Below are 17,990 nucleotides of genomic sequence, written 5' to 3'. Positions count from 1 at the left end.
TCTCAAAACGATTTGGATAAGTCTAAAAAAGTAATTTGAATAATGGAGATTACCCGAAATAGGAAATATTTTGATCGGGTCCCACAGAAAAAGGGATATTACAAAATTCTTGAAATCTTCTGTAAAATCAAGAGGACATTTTCTGTGATTTGAGTTTCATCTGGGCGACATGGTAGAGTAGCTACAGGTGGCTTGTGAAGATGGATTGCTCATGTTTACTGTGAAGGAGCTATGGTGCTGGAACTCCCTCTTCATCGCCCGGTAGACATGATCCAAGCCTTCATCCACCAGTTCTAGCACCGATTGAGGCATCGGCGCCGTATGCATTTCAACCGATCCTTCCAACATCTTCACCACTTCTCCCATTGAAGGCCTCACCCACACCTCCTCCTGTATACACCAAAAGGCAACGTTCATCGCCCTCACTACTTCTTCCTCCTCCACCTTCCCGTTCAGCCGCTTGTCTGCTACTTTTATTGCGTTCCCGCTCGTCATTTCCTGCGAAGATTTGCACCCAGTGAGAACTCTAATTCATCTCGGAAAATTTGGATTTTCTCGGTTCGATTCGTTTACCTTGAATGCCCAACCAGGGTAGTAGAAGTCCTCTGCGTCCAAAGACATGTCCACGTTTCTACGCCCTCCGACGATCTCCAGAAGCAGCATTCCATAGCTGTAGACATCGGCTTTCACCGTGATAGGTCGGTTACTGACCCACTCAGGGGCTAAGTAGCCTCTGGTGCCCCTGACCATGGTCACCACATGTGAGTGCTCTCTTCCCATCAACTTTGCGAGTCCGAAATCCGATATTTTGGGGCAGAAGTTTTCATCCAGAAGAATGTTTTCCGGTTTAATGTCACAATGTATGATACGATCCCGGCACTGCTCATGAAAATATGCAATCCCTTGCGCGGTGCTTACTGCAATTTGAAAGCGAGTTTTCCAGTCCAGCAGCTTTCCCCGGTTGTTATACGATGGGAATATCCATTTATCCAGTGATCCGTTACTCATGAATTCGTATACCAGAAGACTGCAAAGTGGAAACAAATTTAACTTTGAATAATGCTTTTCTGTAGATCAGTGCTTCCGATTACGTGCTATTGAGCTTCAGGAAATCAAAGAAGAATCAAAGCAGAGAGTAAACCATACCGATGGGTTCTTTCGGAGCAGAATCCACACAACCGAACCAAGTTCATGTGATGCATAGATCCAATTGTGATTACTTCTGTAACGAATTCTTTCTCCCCGTGTGGTAAAATCCGTTCCAGTTTCTTCACAGCTACCAGGGTCCCGTCCAGTAGGCTCCCTTTGTAAACACTCCCAAAACCACCTATTCGGAAGACAGATGAAGAGATCAGAAATCTTGTCTACAGGACAGTGGAATAGTAGTGGTTCAATTCTCTGTCTCAGGATTCAGGAACCAATTTGCTTTCAATAAGAAGGTAAAGGAGAAGCCGATCTTACCACTTCCGAGCATCTGAGAGAAATTACTGGTTGCGATTTGTAAATCACGGTAACCGAAGTTCCTCGGCGCCCCTGGCACCATCAAACGGCTATCGACACAACAATCCCCCGAATCTGATCTCGACTTATGTATATTGTAATACAGCAAGAGACAGAGGAGGCCTATGAGGACCGACATACAGACTACGACGGAGATAATTAAGACCTTCTGTCGAGTCGCGTTGGAGACTTCTGATGGTGGAGAGCCGTCTACGCCCTTGGGCGTCGGCGAGCCATTTCTTTCAACTTTGACGGAGAGAGTAGAGCTTGGATCCTGCAATCCCCCGAATACCATACTTCTCAATGTCCAACAGTAAGTCTTCTCCTCCGATAACCCATAGACTGAAGCCACGCATTCACAGTCAGACAGACATGATTCGCCACAGTCTGGCCCCGATGGGATGTCGCTGTAGTTAGCTATCACCGACGCTTCCGAGAAGTAATAAGTCGTCTGCTGCATGGTCACCATCTTGAAATTGGAAGCCGAGCTGTTGGTTGCGCGGGAGCGGGAGTTACAGTGGCCTGGTAGATAGGAAGAGTTGGAGACGCATTCTCCTGAAGGAGGCATTGGAGATGCACCGGGAAGACAAGTACAGGAGGAGTTCGACTTGATACCCTTCAAAGTGCATACCCCATTTCCACATACGCCGGCGATCATGCAGGGGTTGGACACCGCAGCCCAGTCGGGGATCCACTGGTACGATCCATTGACTTCCCCCCATCTGTACAATCGTAAATTCCCGTTGGACTCGATGGTAACTCGGCTGATCACTGACGACGATGAGGAATGGTTTCTACCCTCGTTCTTGTAGACATATACCTTCCCGGCTGGATCTGATCCGTACATAATTCCGAAATTGCCAGACTGGTCTAGAACTGCAACCACCTCTCCTGTTATATTAGATATCTCCGGACTAGACCAGTAGGAGTAATTGGAGTAAGGCTCCGGCGGTAAGGTCAAGTCCTCGTCGGTGTCAGCTTCGATGTCGGATTTGGGGGAGTTGTAGGTGAGAGCCAAACTAAGAGAAGTGGGCTGTTGAAGCATTTTTAAGGAGTAGTAACCTCTGTCATGGGCCTGCGACTTTGGTGTAGTGAGTTCTTGGGAAACCGTTAATGGTTGTCCAGGGAGGAGTGTGTCGGAGGGATGCGAGAACGTTTCCCAGACTGAATGGAGGTTGGAGTTGTAGAGGGCAAAGTTGCCGGAATCCGACATGACAGCGAATTCGACTCCATGGCCGGAAGTGTTTGAGGACCATACTTGGGTATTCCGATCGGAAAGGACAAGGTTCCCACTAATGTCTAACTCCACCACTGCATCTTTTCCTACAGGAACGTTTCTACAGAAGAACGCAGAGGAGAGTAAACCGTTGACACAGTCAAATGACCTGGAAATGCATTTGTTTAGACAAATATGACAGTAACCCAGCAAGACAAAAACTGACTTTTTTTTTTCATTGCAAATGTAATCTGATCGACAGAAGAAGCATAATAATATTCATGTACCTCCTCATCCAATGTCCAACTATGGAAAAACAAACATAAAACAGCAAAAGAATATTAGCATTTGTGCTGCATGTGTCGGTAACGCAGTGACAGAGTCACAGAACAGAAGAGCTTCAGTTGCTGTGGAGCGGGTAAGTAACCAGAGGAAGAAGCTCACCTGTTAGCAGACCAAACAGTGGTTAGATCGCCCGGAAGCGAAGCGTACCAAACCGCCAGCTGAAATTGATCCGCTGACCCTGCGGGAGCAAACCCAAAAGCAAAGGTTCCATTGTCGGAGCGCCACGAGTTGTTTTCGCGGGCAGACAGTCTCGTTCCCAGTTGAATTCTACCTGCCTCTTCACTCCCTCGACTACCAAATAGCTGAAAGAAAACCACACTGAAGAAGAAGAAGAAGGGAAGCCAATGAGCCGCAGCAGCCATATACTTGGGAGCTGGGATTTGGATTTTTCTAGCGGTAGTCTCAACCGTAAAATTTGCTCTCCTCCCTAATCCGCAGCAACCAAACAAATGAGCAGACAAGTTGTTCATTCTTATACTTTCGAGGAGCAAAGCCAAGAATCGATCAAAAGAGACAGGGGTGGCCGACTCCACCATGATCCAGCCAATGTAGTTGAACTGGATTTTGTCCGGGGCCCACGTCTCTTATGTCATACGGCAGCTCAACTAATCGTTGAAAAAGCCGCAAACTGAAATGTGTTCAGATTCATGGCCGTTACAGGTGTTGATAGGGGAGTCCATGTCCGGCGTCCAGGAATGAAAATGGCCGAAAGTCACCAACCTGATCAATGGACATACACGTCTTCAATCAAGTTTTTCACGGTGTGAATAAATAAGAGGTTGATTTGCCTGCTCCAGCGTAATAATGCATGGGCGGTGGATCCATGGAGCGGTCCTCAATCATGGAGATGGGGCGACAGAAGACACAAAAAGAGAACGTTTTGGCATTTGCTTCTGGTTTCCGTCCAACAGAGCTTCTGGTTCTGAACAGCAGCTTCCGGTGCTTTGTTTTAATCCATTGTTTCAGTCCATAGGTGACGAAACCTTTGGCATGTTGGCTATACAACCAAAATCAACATTGGCTAAAAGTTGGGAAGATCTTTGATATATATGTATAGATAATAATCCATGAGGGTTTAGACTCAAAATGGACAATATCATATCAATATGAAAAAAAAATTGTTCATAATCCTACTATAGCTAATTTTAACTTCTGTATGAGTGTGGGTGAGGGGACGAGTTTAAAAATATCGAGTGCTTGTTTTTCTCCACATGGATAGCCACTGCTAACAACTAACATTGAATTGAGGAGACAACTCTAAAATTTTCTCTGCATGATATAATGATTGCAATAAAGGCTGCGGCTGCAAGAAACCCTCGTCTTTGGCATTGAATCCTACCCAGAGTACTAAAGGTTTGGCTCGCTCGAGGCTCCTGACCCAATTTCACTTTCGGGCTTAGCTTCAGCTAACTGTAAGTAAATCCTGAAGATATTCAACGACTATCCAAGTTCCGAAGGTATGAAGTTCCAGATTTCCCAGCAAGTCAATACACTGCGGGATGTCAATAAGCTTCTGATGCATTCCAAGTAGAAACAGAAAATCTCGGAGGCAAATGCTGATTGCAATCTGATCTGAATTGATTTAAATCTCATCTCAACGTAAAGATTTTTGTCAGTAGTTACTATATGATGTGCATTTCTTGTTTGATCAGAGGAAAAAAGAAAACTTTTCAAGGAAGAAGCAAATAATAAATCCCTGGCCGTTTGCCTGTCAAGGATTGTATACTTTGCCTTTCCACCGTGACTGCACTACAAATTTTAGCAATTATTGAGAAACAAACTCTTCCATGGCTATTCCAATACCATTCTTCTCTCTCTCTCTCTCTCTCTCTCTCTCTCTCTCTCTCTCTCTCTCTCTCTCTCTCCTGATGAACTAGTCCAGATTTCATAAACAGGAGAAACAACTAAGGATAATTTTGAAATCTGGAGACTTAACTTTTTGGCTACTCTAAAGAACATAATAGTTGCATTTAATCTGGGTGTTCAACATTGTCAGAGTCCAGTTAACTCCTATCATGAAGGCTGGATCTCTGCTGCTCCTGTACTTCAAGAGACTGGTTCTCAATTCATCGATAAGCTATGAGAGCAAGTACTAAGTTGAGTATCAAAACTATAGGAAGAACATAAAGTTTTAAGAAACGGCAGTCTTCATTCCATTCTTCCATGAAATTGGCAAGATAAAGGGATCCTATACTATCCCTTTCTGACAAGGATGAGCAAAACCATGTTCACTGTGTAAAGTTAGCCTTCAGTGGCAAATGAAAGCTCTTGCTGACATAGATGATAAATGATGTGTACTCCAAAAATAATAAGACTTTTTCAGATGTTTACTCCCAAAACATCTACTACTGATAAAAATTTACACCCATGGAGAATTGAAAGAAAAGAAGATCAGTTGCACTTAGATTGAAGGTTGTGACACAAACAGAGAAAGGGAGACATGATTTAAATGCCCACAGCATCCCATATAAATAGCACTTCTGTCAAAGCAACTTTGATGTTCAGAGGAGTTAGCTGACATGGTTTAACTTTAACAGCTTCAAGTAACTTATTTTCACATGGATCTTGAACAAGAGAGTGCAAAAAGCACTCGAACAAGAGTTCAAGTAACTTGTAGTTAATAAGGTGTACAATTAGAGTATCGCAAGTGGAGAGGACAGGAAGAAAAAAGCAGACAGAAAGAACCTTTTCTCTCAGTATGATATGCCGGTGACAGTATTTGTATATAATCAATAACAGAGAGCTTGCTTTTTACTTAGTAGATCGGATAATTCAGATGCTGGTAAAATAAACAATCAATTTGCTTATTTTATTGAACTTTTAAGTCTTTAACAGTATTTCAATTTCTTAAGTTATTTGAAGGAAAAAAGAACCATAAAATATATATAGCCAATTTGATTACAATGGACATAAGGTCTGGTCATAAGTAAGTCATTCAAGGTACTATATAGTTTCAGTTCCATAAATGCCTAAGGCAATCAAGCTTACTCTCAACTGAAAAGTAATACAAGTAGCAAACAAAGAAAAGTTTGGAGTCTTGTATTCGATCAATCCACTAAAAAGTGCATAAAAACTGAAAAACCAGTATACCAACATCTTCTGCTTTGCACCACCCCTGCATCCTTTTTTTTTCAATTCATCTTTCTCAGTCAATTTAAATCCGTTCCATGTCAAACACTGAAACAACATTCACTTCTTCCAAGAAAGAATTATAACCGAGAATGGTAGATCTGCCATGGCTGAGATTTCAAGTTTAAATTTTTTGTTTTACAATTTAAAACACTATAGAAGTATTTGTCAGAGATAACCTCAAGCAAGAACATGAAAAGTGAACACTATGAGAAGAACAGATCGAATTGTTCACTAGGTAAAAAAATACCCTGCACAATGAAGAGATTTGGATATTCAACTTAAATAAGTGAAATACTTGAGAGACTCTCCGAGGAAGGGCACAGTATACAACAATTTCTAATTTATTATCTTAGCATGTATAGTGTTATCAAACCAAAATGTTCAACTATAAGAAAAATAAGACATCCATCTTAGTATATGCTCCATCATGACTTCAAGGATGAGTAGTAGCAGAGAGACTACAGGAATCAAGACAGAATAAAGGAATGAAGAGAAAGATAGACAGAGGATAAGAGCTTAAGAAATTGATCAGTGATAACTGCAACACCAGACTTTCATGTATTGAAACAACTGAATGAACCAAAAGGCCCCAAAACAAAACAATTCAAAGATTACACATTTTTTTAAATTGTTTCACATTCCACCTAGAAGCAAACAACAAATATTTGCAATCGTAGAATTTTTTAGAGACAGAACTTAACTGCAAACATGCACCAACAACTAGTGTAAAAACAAGTAATGGCCAAACAAAGTGCACTAAAAATGATTAACCTGAATCCAAACAGCACTGTATTCTTCGCTATCAGAATGGAAGAAAAATGTCATGGGATCAGAAGTAGTTTCAGATCTTCAACTAAACCTCAGCCATGAGTATTAACTGCTTCCCAGACCAAATTCTTCGGGATTGGCTTAGTGAAATCCCGAGCCTGTAAAGCTGCAGTCCTCAGAGTCTTGAGCGTCATCCTATTTGCCTCCCAAAACGACACACTTGTGTAGGGCAGGTTATGTTTCTTGCAGAGCTCCCTGACAAAAGGCGAAATATTCCTAAGTTGGCATCTTGGCAACCGTGGAAACAAATGGTGCTCAACCTGAAATTGCAGTCCCCCATGGAACCAATCCATCCAAGGGGAGCACGCAATGTTGAGAGTGCCCATAGTCTGCTTCTGAAACCAGTCGTTTCCACTAGGCTTACCAACATAAACACTGGCGGAGAAATGGTTCAGACAGAATTGAAGATGCTGAATGCCTGCGACGGCAAAACTCGCTAAAACAAACAGCAGCCTTTCAACCCAGTTTGGAAGAGACCAAACGAGAAGAGGATACCAGATGCAGAAAAAAATAATTCCCAAAATCTCTTGACCCCGGTTGGGCACCGTCTGTTTGGATAGTAGAAGAAATATGGACTGGGCAAACAGATTGATACGGGCAAAACACAAGACAGGATAGAAAGTCCAATGCTGGTAGCTTACGAGGAATCGAGCAACCCCATCAAAGTTCATTTTCCTTTCGTAGAAATATGAAGTCAAGGAATTGAAGAACTTGGACGATACTGCGAAAACAGGCATGTGTTGGAGGTCGGGGTCGAAATCTAAGCTGTTACAGGCAATGTGGTGGGCGTTGTGATTTCTTTTCCACCATCCTATGCTTAATCCTGTCATGCAATTACCGGTTACAACTTGCGCAAATCGGTTAAAAGAAGAATTGATCATAATATTGTAGTGGCCCGAGTCATGACCAATCCAGCCAGATTGAACCCACAGAAATCCCATGAGTCCGCCCGAAAGCAAATGAACCCAGAAATGATCTGAAGCCAAAATGCCGTAGATGGCGACGGAGATGATGAGGAGCATGAAGGAGAGAGAGAAGAAGACACCGTGTCCTTTTTTTTCAAACAAACCCAATCTCGAGAACTCTGCAACAAGCCTGCGGTAATCCTTGGAGACTTCGGAGATCTGGTAGTCTTGGAGGTAGGCAACGAAGAAACGGTCGAGAAATTTCCAGGCGGAGCCGGGGTGGTAGGCAACGAAGGCATCGGTGACATCTTGACCGGCGAGATTGAGGAGGGGGAGTTCCCCGCCGGGGTGGACCTTGGCCCAATGTGTGACGTCATAGACTTTGCCTTGAATGGCGATCCAGAGATCGTCAGGTTTATTGTGCTTCCGGAGCTCCACGGTGGAAATGTACTTCTTTTCAGTCCCTTCCACGGTCGCCATTGACATGTTAAAGAGACAAGAACAAGAACACAAAGGCAACCTTTTTATTCCCTTTATCCTCTGCAAAACCTTCAGCTACTCATGCCCCTGAAGCAAGACTTCCGAAGAGATTATAAAGAAAAAGTCAGAAACAACCCACAAGAAGAATAGTGATTGGTTCAAATTCCTCCCCCTATTTCCTTTTCAGCCGCAGAAATGCACTTGGAGTAAGAGAAGAGAAAAAGAAAGAAAGAAAGAAAGAAACGAGGAACAAGCATAGAAAGCACTGGCACAGTATGGTTCCTTTCTCTGCTTCTTCCGTTGAGGAAGAGGAAAGACGAATAGAAAGGAGCGCAGTGGAGAAGGAGAACCTTTTCTTTACTCGAGCGCTCTGTTTTTGCCAATCCGGGCGGCGACCATGACGGAGGTTGTCAGGGGTGGAGGTGTTTCACAGGGGGGAGGGCTAGCGAGATGGAATCGCTGCGCAGGTGTATTTGAGGAAAACCCGCCGGATGGAACAGGTGTCGACCCGCAGTCTCCTTCAGAGTAGGAAGAAAGGTATGGAAGAAGATATCAACCAATCCCCCTTCATTAACCTAAATTTATGCAGTTAACCTCCGACTCTTATTAATTAACTATTAAACTCCTCCATCAGATATTTTAATATTTTAATGTGAGGCTGTTAGGTCATCGGCGGTTCTCCCTCGTGGACCTCGAGCTATTATAAGAGGAATGACCAATGAGAGTGCTGCTGGGTACAATCTATTGGGTCGACAACGGCCCATTATATAAGCCCAAAACAGACCACTCGCTAGTTGCAACTCGTTTCGCACGCGTGGGGGCTGAGTTGTGATTGCAGTCCGAGTTTTGTGTCCGATGGGAATAAAAAACATAAGGACCAATCAGTGACTTTCACCCCAGGCTCGTCAGTTCTTGCTCGCCGCTTTCAGTCATCGCTCCCTCGTCACGGGAGAGAAAGTACCGGAGAAGAAGAGAAGAAGCTGGTGCAGGCCAGCTGTATATGAGAGAGGCGGAGCTTTGGACTGCCTGTCCATCAATTCGGTGAATATAAGCTAGTCGGTGCTCAGTTTTCTTTCCGGGCGGCGGTGAGGAAGACTGGGGCGGACTCCTCTTCCCACGACACCACCGCCGCCACCACCGTTGCTGTCCCTAGTTGCCTTATCTCTCCCCTCAAACTTGTTGGAGAACACTGGTATTCACACTCTCAACACATGCTTCCTGACTAGGTTTTCTCTTTTCCCCTCTCTGATGCAGAAGAAGATTTGTAAGCGCCGGATTCTGATACATCCGGTAGTCCCCTCTCTTGGCTCATGTCTAGCCTTTGTCATTCCTTAACTCACCGTCCCACCCTTTCTTACCCTCCCATTTCTAGGGTTAGGTTTTCCAATTCTTCCCGAAGATTAGGACCGACCTTTCCGAACTTTCGCTCTCGAGAGTCCATCTCCAAGACTCCAAAAAAGGTGCGTCGTAATTAAATATTTTAATTTTAGTTTTTTGCTTATTTTTATTTCTTTCGAATTGAAATGGATAAAGTCGGTGATGTGGGAAAAGTTTTGTCGCAAGGTGCGCCTTTTTTTAAAATTTAATAAATTCAAGTATAATTTGCAAATGTTAGGGGACTCACTGTATATGTGGGAAACTTGGGAGGATCGTATTGCAGCAACTTTTATATCTATAAAATCAGTTTATGCACTCCTCCCTTCTGCTTGTTCCTCTCTCTTCTTTTTAAAGTGCTCTTCAAGTTTCACCAACTTACTGGCGTCTATCTCAACTTGATTAAGTTGTACTAAAGTTAATTTAAGGGCGGGTTCAACAGTTGTCACCATATTTTGGGTCTGTCTTTGTGCTTATCATTTTTCTTTGCTTTGGTTCTCTTTGATGTAGAAATGGAAAATTTCATGCTTTGTGCCCCAAGAGCCGTCCTCCAGTGTCAACAAACCTGAGGTTCTAGAAAATAAAGCCCCAGAGGAATCAGTTAAGCCACAGTTGGATCAGTCAAAAGCAGAAAGTAACTTTTGGACTTTGAATTTTCAGAAGGTAATGATATCATTTTTCTTTGGTCTTATACTGCCTGATGCTTTTCTATCCAGTTGGTTTTAGTGCAAATGGATTAAGATTTATTGGACGAAGAAATAGAAAAAGAGATCGAATTCATTCACATGGAACACATGGTTGTTTGTCACTGCTCTCTCTCCCTTCTCTCTTTCTCTCTCGCTGATACACATGTTCCGAGTAGCAAGACATTTTATTGGAGTTTGATATATTGTGCTTATCATGGATGGGTTTTCCTCTGGTATTCAATGAGCAAATTTTAGGTATTGTTTTCAGCAATTGGTAGAGCATGGTTAGATGTTTCACCCAATTGACTAAAACTAACACTAGGCATTCTTTCACATTCTTTCATTGTGGTGTTATATCCAATCATTGATTAATCAAGCTCTTATTCAGTCAAAGATTGTTCTTAGGGCATGTTTTAAGTGACAGACAGAAGAGGTTTAGCCAATACAAAAAATCATTATCTAATTTCAGTAGCTTCTATTGACACTTTCTATTACTCTTGTAAAGACTTCAATGACATTTGGATACTTTTGGATATAGGAGGGTGTAGTAAGGTGCGTCTGTTATACATTTTTTTTGGGGGGTGGTAATTGATGTCCTTTCTCAAGTGCAACCTACTCCCTTTTTTTAATGTAAGGTCCAGTTTTAAGTATGTGGTCTTGAATATAATACCTAGTACCCAAAATTCTGATACATATTCACTTTATCTGACTGTATTAATTTTGCATTGACTTATGTTACTGATCTCCCCATACTAGGCTCAAATCTGATATGTATTTTCTTTATACAATATTTATCAGTAATATGGCAAACCATGTGTGAACTGCTTGCTACTAAAAATAATTTATAAAAGAACATGAGACCTGTCCTCACCACAATCTTGAATGTCCAATTTGTTGCTTCATGAGAGAAGCTCCTTGTGCCTTCCGAAAAGCATTTTTCATCCTAGCAGGGACTCCTTGATTAGGATGAGTAGTACACCTGTTCAAGTAAGGTCGTGGGGAAGTAGTACCCCTACCAGTCTGGTGAGTGTATTCATTGGATTTATTAGTGGAGCATATTAAGTGATAATACTTTAATTGGCTTAAGTGATCATAGGTGTCATGTCAATTTCTCTCTCTCTCTCTCTAGTAGGGGTCTGGGTACTGAAAGTACCTGTTGCCTTGGCCTTCCAAATTCTGTTTTCTTCTTCAAGAGTCTGGATATATTCTTTCTGAAAGTCGTTCTTTTCTTCCAATAGTCTTCTTTTTTCATTTAGTCTCTGTATGGTCTTTGCTAATGTATCACAATGATTACAAAAAATGATTCTTTTGTTGTCTTTTGCTACTCCATAAGAAACTTGATCTTCTCTCATATGTCTCAGCGAAGGGGCAATATAGTAATTGGCACCTATAGTAAGTTTTGCTGCTTCTAAGGCTTCTTGGAGGTTGTTAAATCCTTTGTAAACGGGTCTTTGAAAACCTTGGATACTTTCTACGACTTCTGTCCAGGAATGAAAGACTCCTGGTGTACGACCTTGGAAGACAATGTAAAAATTAAAACTTTTCTTTTTCTGGGTAAAGTATTCTGAGAGACCGTTTAAACTTGCTAGAAAATACTTCTGATCTTTTGGCACTCTTTGATAAGAAAGCCATAAGTTGTCTAACAAGCACTGCTCTTCTTTAGTAACTGAAACACTTGGTAAAGTCTTAAAAGTAATGTTAGACTTGGGAAAGACGACTAACTTCTGATTACCAAAACATAAAAATTCTTGACCATAATTATTAAATTTCGATGAAGACGGTCTGGAAGAACGATCAGGAAAATCCATCTGTCAAGAAATAAATTTTGAGTCAAAAAATCTTTGGCTAAGAGTATCAGCAAGATGGTTATTTTTGCCCTTAATATGTTCGAAAATAATAGTATAACCATTGCCTGTAATAATATCAACTAAATTAAGCCATCTTCTACGACTTATTTTATTTTCTTTACTACGTTGGAAATATTTTACAATAGCTTCACAATCCGTTCTTAAAGTAAATTCCATTTTATTGATAATAAATAATCGGAAAGCTTCTAAGGAATATATGACTGCTAAAATTTCTGTATCTATGCTACTCATATTGCCTTTTTCTTTAAATTTACCACTAGCATAACTACAAATTCATTCTTCATCTTTTGTACTATATTGATGAGGTTTGGCAATTAAACTCCTCCCCATCCAAGGTTACTACCATCTGTCTCGATAATAATATAATCTGAGTCTAAAGGCATTTGTAATTTAGATAAAGTTTTAACTCTTTCTTTTACTTGTTTAACTAAATTTTTGTCTTCCTGGTTAAAAAACTTTTGTCCAGTAGGGGCAGTTTTTCCATATAAAGGTCCTATTATTTTCCCTATATCTTTGAGAAATGGTCTAGCATAGTTCACCAATCGTAGAAATCTTTGCAACTTTTTTGTATCCGACAAATCGTCAGGCATTTCTAAAATTTTCTTGGATATGTGATCTTGTAACTCAATCTGTCCTTGACCTATATTGACTCCTAAAAAGTTTATATATTCTTTAAACAATTCTATTTTTGTCTTGCTAATAATAATACCTTCTTGCATAAAAGTTGCAAGTACTAATTGAAGATGTCCTATATGATCTTCTATGTTTTTACTAAAAACAAGGATATCATCTATGTAAACTAAAACAAAGTTATCATATTTATTAAATATGTTATCCATCTTTCTTTGAAAAACAGCTGGTGTATTTTTTAAACCAAATGGCATTACAAGCCATTCATAATGTCCTTCTGGACAGGTGAATGTTGTCCATTCTATACTATCTGGAAGCATTTTTATTTGCCAAAATCCTGACTTACAATCAAATTTACTAAATATCTTTTTATCCTGAATCTTATTAATTAATTGAGATTTGTTTGGTATGTTATAGCTATCTGTCACTGTATTATCATTTAGTCTTTTATAATTGATTACCATTCTTGATTTCCCTCTTTTCTGCTCACTATGTTTTCGTACAATGAAGGCTGCAGATCTATGTGGACTTATAGATTTTCTAATGATTCCTAATTTTAAAAGTTCATTTATATGGAGTTTGAAATCTTCTTTATCTAAATTAGTGGCTTCTATATTGGCTGTTTTGACTATATAACTAGGATTTAGTAATTCTAATCTACATTGTATATGATTATTTTCCCAATGTTTTGGGGGGTTTTCACCAAAGTATTCTAATTGGTCTAGTTTATCTATAATCTGTTGTAAATGATGTTTATCTTTATGATTAATATTAATTATTTCTAAATAGAGTTTCTCTGTGTCTAAAAAAGAATAGTCTAAGTCAGTCATTCTTTCTATCCATGCATCAAAATCTTCATGTTCATCCATTATTTCTTCTAGATATTCTGGAGAGTCTTGAGAAGAGCTTGGTTGTTCTGTGACTGAATAGTCCAAAAATTTTTGGTCTAAGGTATTGTCTATTTGTTGGTCTATAAAGCATGGCTCATAGGATTTATTTCACACCTTCCTGGAATTGCACATTGACAAGGATTATTTTTGTCTGTTGGTGTAGGGCCACCACGCGCCGCTGAAGTAGAAAGGGTTGGGGTATAGGTAGTATGGACAGGGATGGTACTAGAATTCTTACTAAAGTGAAGGTAGTCACGGCTAAGAGTTAAGGAGCCGTTGTTGTGAAGGATAAAATTTAAGCCTAAAATAAAATCTACCTGAAGATGGAGGTCACGAACCCAGGTTAATGGTAAAGGATAGGAGCTGGAGAAGGTAGAACAATTAGTAAAAAATTGGATTTTGCCTTCATCAAAATATGTCGTATAAGGATTATATGTTCCATCAACTTGTTGGCTAAGAACCTGTTTCTGGGTCTTCTTGAGATATTTAGAAGGAACTAAGCAGTTGTGAATAATACATTTGGTATAGCCGGAGTCTACTAGAGCATCGAGAATAAGGGAGTGTTTGTCAGGGAAAAAAATTTTAGCTCTAACTAAAATACTGGAAAAGGATTTATCTTGGTTGCAAACTAAAGAAGTCTCAGGTACATCTAAACCTACTGTAATACCATCATATGTGTCTTTCTCAATAGTATCAAGCCGATGTTTGAGAAGAGAGATTTCTGCTTCGCAGTTATCTATTTTTCGAGCCATAATTTCTAATTTGGTATTATAAATCTTATTAGGTTGAGGTTGATCTACTGGAGCTATGCCTAACTGTTTAAGACAGGGAAGACAGGCTTCGAGGAAGCACAAGGAGCATTTGGCTCGTTGTTTCTTACTTGGATACCAGTTACATCTAAAACATGGGTTACTATCTAATCCGGTAAACCATAACCAAGAGTGTGTGCAATCTAAGGTTGTATCCATTAGATCTATATTTTCATCTAAATCTAAATCTAAAATAAGATCATCTTCAGAATCAGAAGTCTCGTAAGGAACATTGGGAATGCTGACTATGCTGTAAATAGATTTTGTATCTGACATATACTCATCTACCTCAATAAGGTCTTGTTGCACTTTTTCTACAAGAGTTGATCTTCTAGAATTAATATTTTGTCTTTTCGGACAAGTATTAGCTAAGTGTTTTGTCTGTCCACAAATATAACATGAAAGTTTATTCTTATAAGTTCTTTTAGGGTTAAATCGTCTAACATGTCTATCTTTGTTTAGATAGGGTTTTCTACTTTTAGATCTTCTAATAAAATATCCCTTTTTGACAAATCTTTTTGTTCTTCTAGGTTTTTGTCTAGAATCTTTTAATCCGTAAGCTTGGGTAGTATATATCTGTTTACAGAACCCAAAGTCATCTCCTTTAAGTTGTCGCTGGATCTGGATATCTGTGCATTTTTCTTGTAAAATAGTCATAATAAATTTTGTTCGTTGTCTTATGGAATAGACAGAAGTAGGGTTAGCATTTTCTATATTCTGCCATTTCTCATATATTTCTTTTCCTAAAGCTCCTGGTAGTTTTCTAAAGAGTTTTATTCCTAGATCTTTATTAAAAGCATTTCCTGAAATACAGGTGTAGTAAAAATAATCTTGTAAATTTTTTTTAACATATTTGTAATTATGTAGGCTAAGTTGTTCTAAGTATATGACGGCATCTTTCTGTAATGTAATAGATCCTAAATTAGGGTCGTCTCTTGTTACTAGCTGGAAAACTTTGTTAACAAAATTATTAGGATTTGATCCTAAACTCATTAATTGTCCAAATTCTTCTGGATTATATCTTTTATAGCTTTCCCAAAGGGCTTTAACACTTTCTCCTAAAAAAGTTTCTAAATATCTATACATTTCTTCTACGTCTTGGGAAGAAAAATTCTGGATATAATCTGAAACTACTTGGTTTTTCCACAAGTCTAAGACCGTAGTCCATTCTTGAGGATCATGGGCAGAAAGATTAAGAATCTTTCCTTTGCCCTTATCTTGGAAGGAAATGGGTCTTTCGGTTTCTTTTCTTTTTCCTTTTGGGTGTATCTTTTTGTCAAAATGGACTGGTTCTGTATATGGAAGTCTAGGCATATTGCCGGAATTAAAGACTTCTCTAGGAGGAGGCCTAGGATAGGTAGAATATGTTCCTGGATTATTAACTGAACTTTCTTCATCCATATATTCTTTTATGCTTAAAGTTTCATCTTCTGGAGGATTTAAAGGCATTGTTCCTCTCTCTCTCTCTCATGCACTAATTGACTTGAAAATTTTCTATCACATGCAAATCTTTCAATTTCTCATTGTTGGAGACTCCCTGCCTTGCTGTTCTTTACTTTTTGGCATTCAGGCACTTATAATCTTTTGCCATTTCAATGAAAAAAGTAAAAAAAATTGTTGCGTATTTCAGAATTAAGAATTGAATGGACATATGCTATTTGATTTGATGAGCAATGGTGTTTCAAGTATTTCAGTTGATTATCTTTTCAAAATGTGTTCGATCATTAGCTTGATCCTGTTTCAGGCAGTAACTTCATTCTTTAGAAAGCATGGAGAAGCATGGACTGTTCCCTGGACAGCGGAGACTGTTCTCCAGGTACAAAGTTCTGCATTGAAGCATTACATTGCATAAGACCCTGAATGAAAATTGCATAGAAAATAAGTTTCTTCCTGACAAAAATATTCATTTATTTGTTGTGGAGGTGCTTTATTAAAATTGACCGACTTTGCTTGTCAAGTGATGTTCCACTGATGTGTTAACTGCATTTACATGATTATTATGTTACCTTGCCCTCTTATTTGATCTTTATTCTAGATGGAGGATAAACGCTGTGTATGAACTGCATCAGATATGCAATGGCTTTCAATAAAATATATCCCACTTACAGGAACCTGTTCTTTTTTTAAAAAGCAAATGCATGTTGGACGAGAATTTGTGATTTTAACTAGCTGGAATACTGCGGTAAGCAACTGCAATGCTTCAATCCATCCACAACCTTACACGCAATGCATGATTTTGGGTGCTTCATTCCGAAAAATGATAAGGCTGTGGCATGTATAACCCTATCTTAATACACACTTAAATCGGATGAAAAGGTAGTCATGTTTTTCTTTTCTAATTGTCTACAAACATACAAGTGCAGGTCACGCTCCTTTGGATCTCTTCATTCTGGTTTGTTGGATCATGGATCATTCCATTTCTGGTCCACACAGCTGGTTTCAGGAAGGAGACATTGACATACAGAGGGCAAGCCTTATACAGCCTGTTGACCGATGTAGCTGAAGGCCTAGCAGGAATTGCAATCCTTCACCGATGCCTGTCAAGGTTCCGTCCTCTTCCAGCCAACTGGTTCCGGTTCAGTCTGAAGGGGAATTGGCAGCTAGATGTGGGATTGGGGTGCCTCATGTTCCCCTTGGTGAACCGACTTTCACAGTTCAACGTCAATCTCTTACCTACGCTACCAACTTCTCAAGTGGGTGCCTCAAGTGTGGAGATGTCGATTGTGGCAAGAGATCCGGTTGCAATGGCTCTTTATGCAGTTGTGGTCTCAGTGTGTGCACCGGTTTGGGAGGAGATTATATTTAGGGGATTTCTGCTGCCTTCATTAACCAGATACATGCCGGTGTGGTGCGCCATATTAGTAAGTGCAATTGCATTTGCGCTGGCACATTTTAATGCACAGAGGATGTTGCCCCTGGTGTTTCTTGGGGTGGTGATGGGGGCCGTCTTTGCCCGGTCAAGAAACTTATTTGCATCTATGCTGTTGCATAGCCTATGGAATGGGTTTGTCTTCCTGGATCTAATGAAATAACTCTTTTGTATCATAATTTTTCTACTTTTGCTATAAAATTAAGAAAGTTTGAGCATCTGGATGGAAATTGTCTTTTGGTTTCGTGAATTACTTGTAAAAATTATGGTTTAAACGAAAACTGAAAAGGCGAGAAAGGGTCCATGGCTCTGATTCCTGATCTTGAAAGACGGGTTTGTCCCATTGCCAACATTGGTGGTGGGTACTGTCTTCGTCTTCGTCTTCGTTCAATTTAGAAGGCACCTCTGGCATGGTACGTAAATTAATTAGGAACTACCAACCAATATTTATAAGGTTG

The 17,990-nt window shown here is 39.9% G+C and overlaps 3 protein-coding genes across 4 annotated transcripts; 1 reads left to right on the top strand and 2 right to left on the bottom strand.

Moving 5' to 3' along the window:
- Positions 1 to 19: 19 nt before the first annotated feature.
- On the bottom strand, positions 20 to 3,725 carry LOC137962373 (G-type lectin S-receptor-like serine/threonine-protein kinase At5g24080). The gene is made up of 5 exons (XM_068809198.1): positions 3,161 to 3,725; positions 1,462 to 2,837; positions 1,147 to 1,327; positions 574 to 1,027; positions 20 to 498 (listed from the first exon to the last, which is right to left on the bottom strand). The coding sequence occupies exons 1-5, from the start codon at positions 3,595 to 3,597 to the stop codon at positions 157 to 159; spliced, it is 2,790 nt and encodes a 929-aa protein (XP_068665299.1). The 5' UTR covers positions 3,598 to 3,725; the 3' UTR covers positions 20 to 156.
- Positions 3,726 to 6,665: 2,940 nt separating this feature from the next.
- Positions 6,666 to 8,937, bottom strand: LOC137963859 (delta(8)-fatty-acid desaturase-like). 2 transcript variants are annotated; one of them, XM_068811076.1, is made up of 2 exons: positions 8,757 to 8,937; positions 6,666 to 8,504 (listed from the first exon to the last, which is right to left on the bottom strand). In XM_068811076.1, exon 2 carries the CDS (start codon positions 8,410 to 8,412, stop codon positions 7,054 to 7,056), a length of 1,359 nt encoding a protein of 452 aa, XP_068667177.1. In that variant the 5' UTR covers positions 8,413 to 8,504; positions 8,757 to 8,937; the 3' UTR covers positions 6,666 to 7,053. The 2 variants fall into 2 exon arrangements, with proteins under 2 accessions (XP_068667177.1, XP_068667178.1); XM_068811077.1 differs by having other exon boundaries at positions 6,666 to 8,493.
- A 381-nt stretch (positions 8,938 to 9,318) lies between these two features.
- On the top strand, positions 9,319 to 17,750 carry LOC137963130 (uncharacterized). Its single transcript, XM_068810305.1, has 4 exons — positions 9,319 to 9,866; positions 10,291 to 10,443; positions 16,408 to 16,479; positions 17,027 to 17,750. The coding sequence occupies exons 1-4, from the start codon at positions 9,717 to 9,719 to the stop codon at positions 17,693 to 17,695; spliced, it is 1,044 nt and encodes a 347-aa protein (XP_068666406.1). The 5' UTR covers positions 9,319 to 9,716; the 3' UTR covers positions 17,696 to 17,750.
- The last annotated feature ends 240 nt before the right edge of the window (positions 17,751 to 17,990 follow it).

The sequence above is a fragment of the Aristolochia californica genome, unplaced genomic scaffold, assembly GCF_029961685.1.
Source record: "Aristolochia californica isolate CCGP_79_NKW_82.1479 unplaced genomic scaffold, dmAriCali1.0.hap1 SCAF_4, whole genome shotgun sequence".
In the NCBI taxonomy this organism is placed as follows: domain Eukaryota; kingdom Viridiplantae; phylum Streptophyta; class Magnoliopsida; order Piperales; family Aristolochiaceae; genus Aristolochia; species Aristolochia californica.
Note: the sequence above shows the minus strand (reverse complement) of the source record. Positions and strands in the feature narration are given on the sequence as shown.

What these genes read in the sequence shown, in the direction of transcription:
- LOC137963130 (XM_068810305.1), top strand. Translation starts at nt 9,717, where the DNA reads ATGTCTAGCCTTTGTCATTCCTTAACTCACCGTCCCACCCTTTCTTAC. An exon ending in TCTCCAAGACTCCAAAAAAG is followed by an intron (nt 9,867 to 10,290) that starts GTGCGTCGTAAT and finishes TCTTTGATGTAG; the next exon opens with AAATGGAAAATTTCATGCTT. An exon ending in CAGCGGAGACTGTTCTCCAG is followed by an intron (nt 16,480 to 17,026) that starts GTACAAAGTTCT and finishes ATACAAGTGCAG; the next exon opens with GTCACGCTCCTTTGGATCTC.
- LOC137963859 (XM_068811076.1), bottom strand. Translation starts at nt 8,412, where the DNA reads ATGTCAATGGCGACCGTGGAAGGGACTGAAAAGAAGTACATTTCCACC.
- LOC137962373 (XM_068809198.1), bottom strand. Translation starts at nt 3,597, where the DNA reads ATGGTGGAGTCGGCCACCCCTGTCTCTTTTGATCGATTCTTGGCTTTG. An exon ending in ACTGTTTGGTCTGCTAACAG is followed by an intron (nt 2,838 to 3,160) that starts GTGAGCTTCTTC and finishes GTTCTTCTGTAG; the next exon opens with AAACGTTCCTGTAGGAAAAG. An exon ending in TGCTCCGAAAGAACCCATCG is followed by an intron (nt 1,028 to 1,146) that starts GTATGGTTTACT and finishes TCCACTTTGCAG; the next exon opens with TCTTCTGGTATACGAATTCA.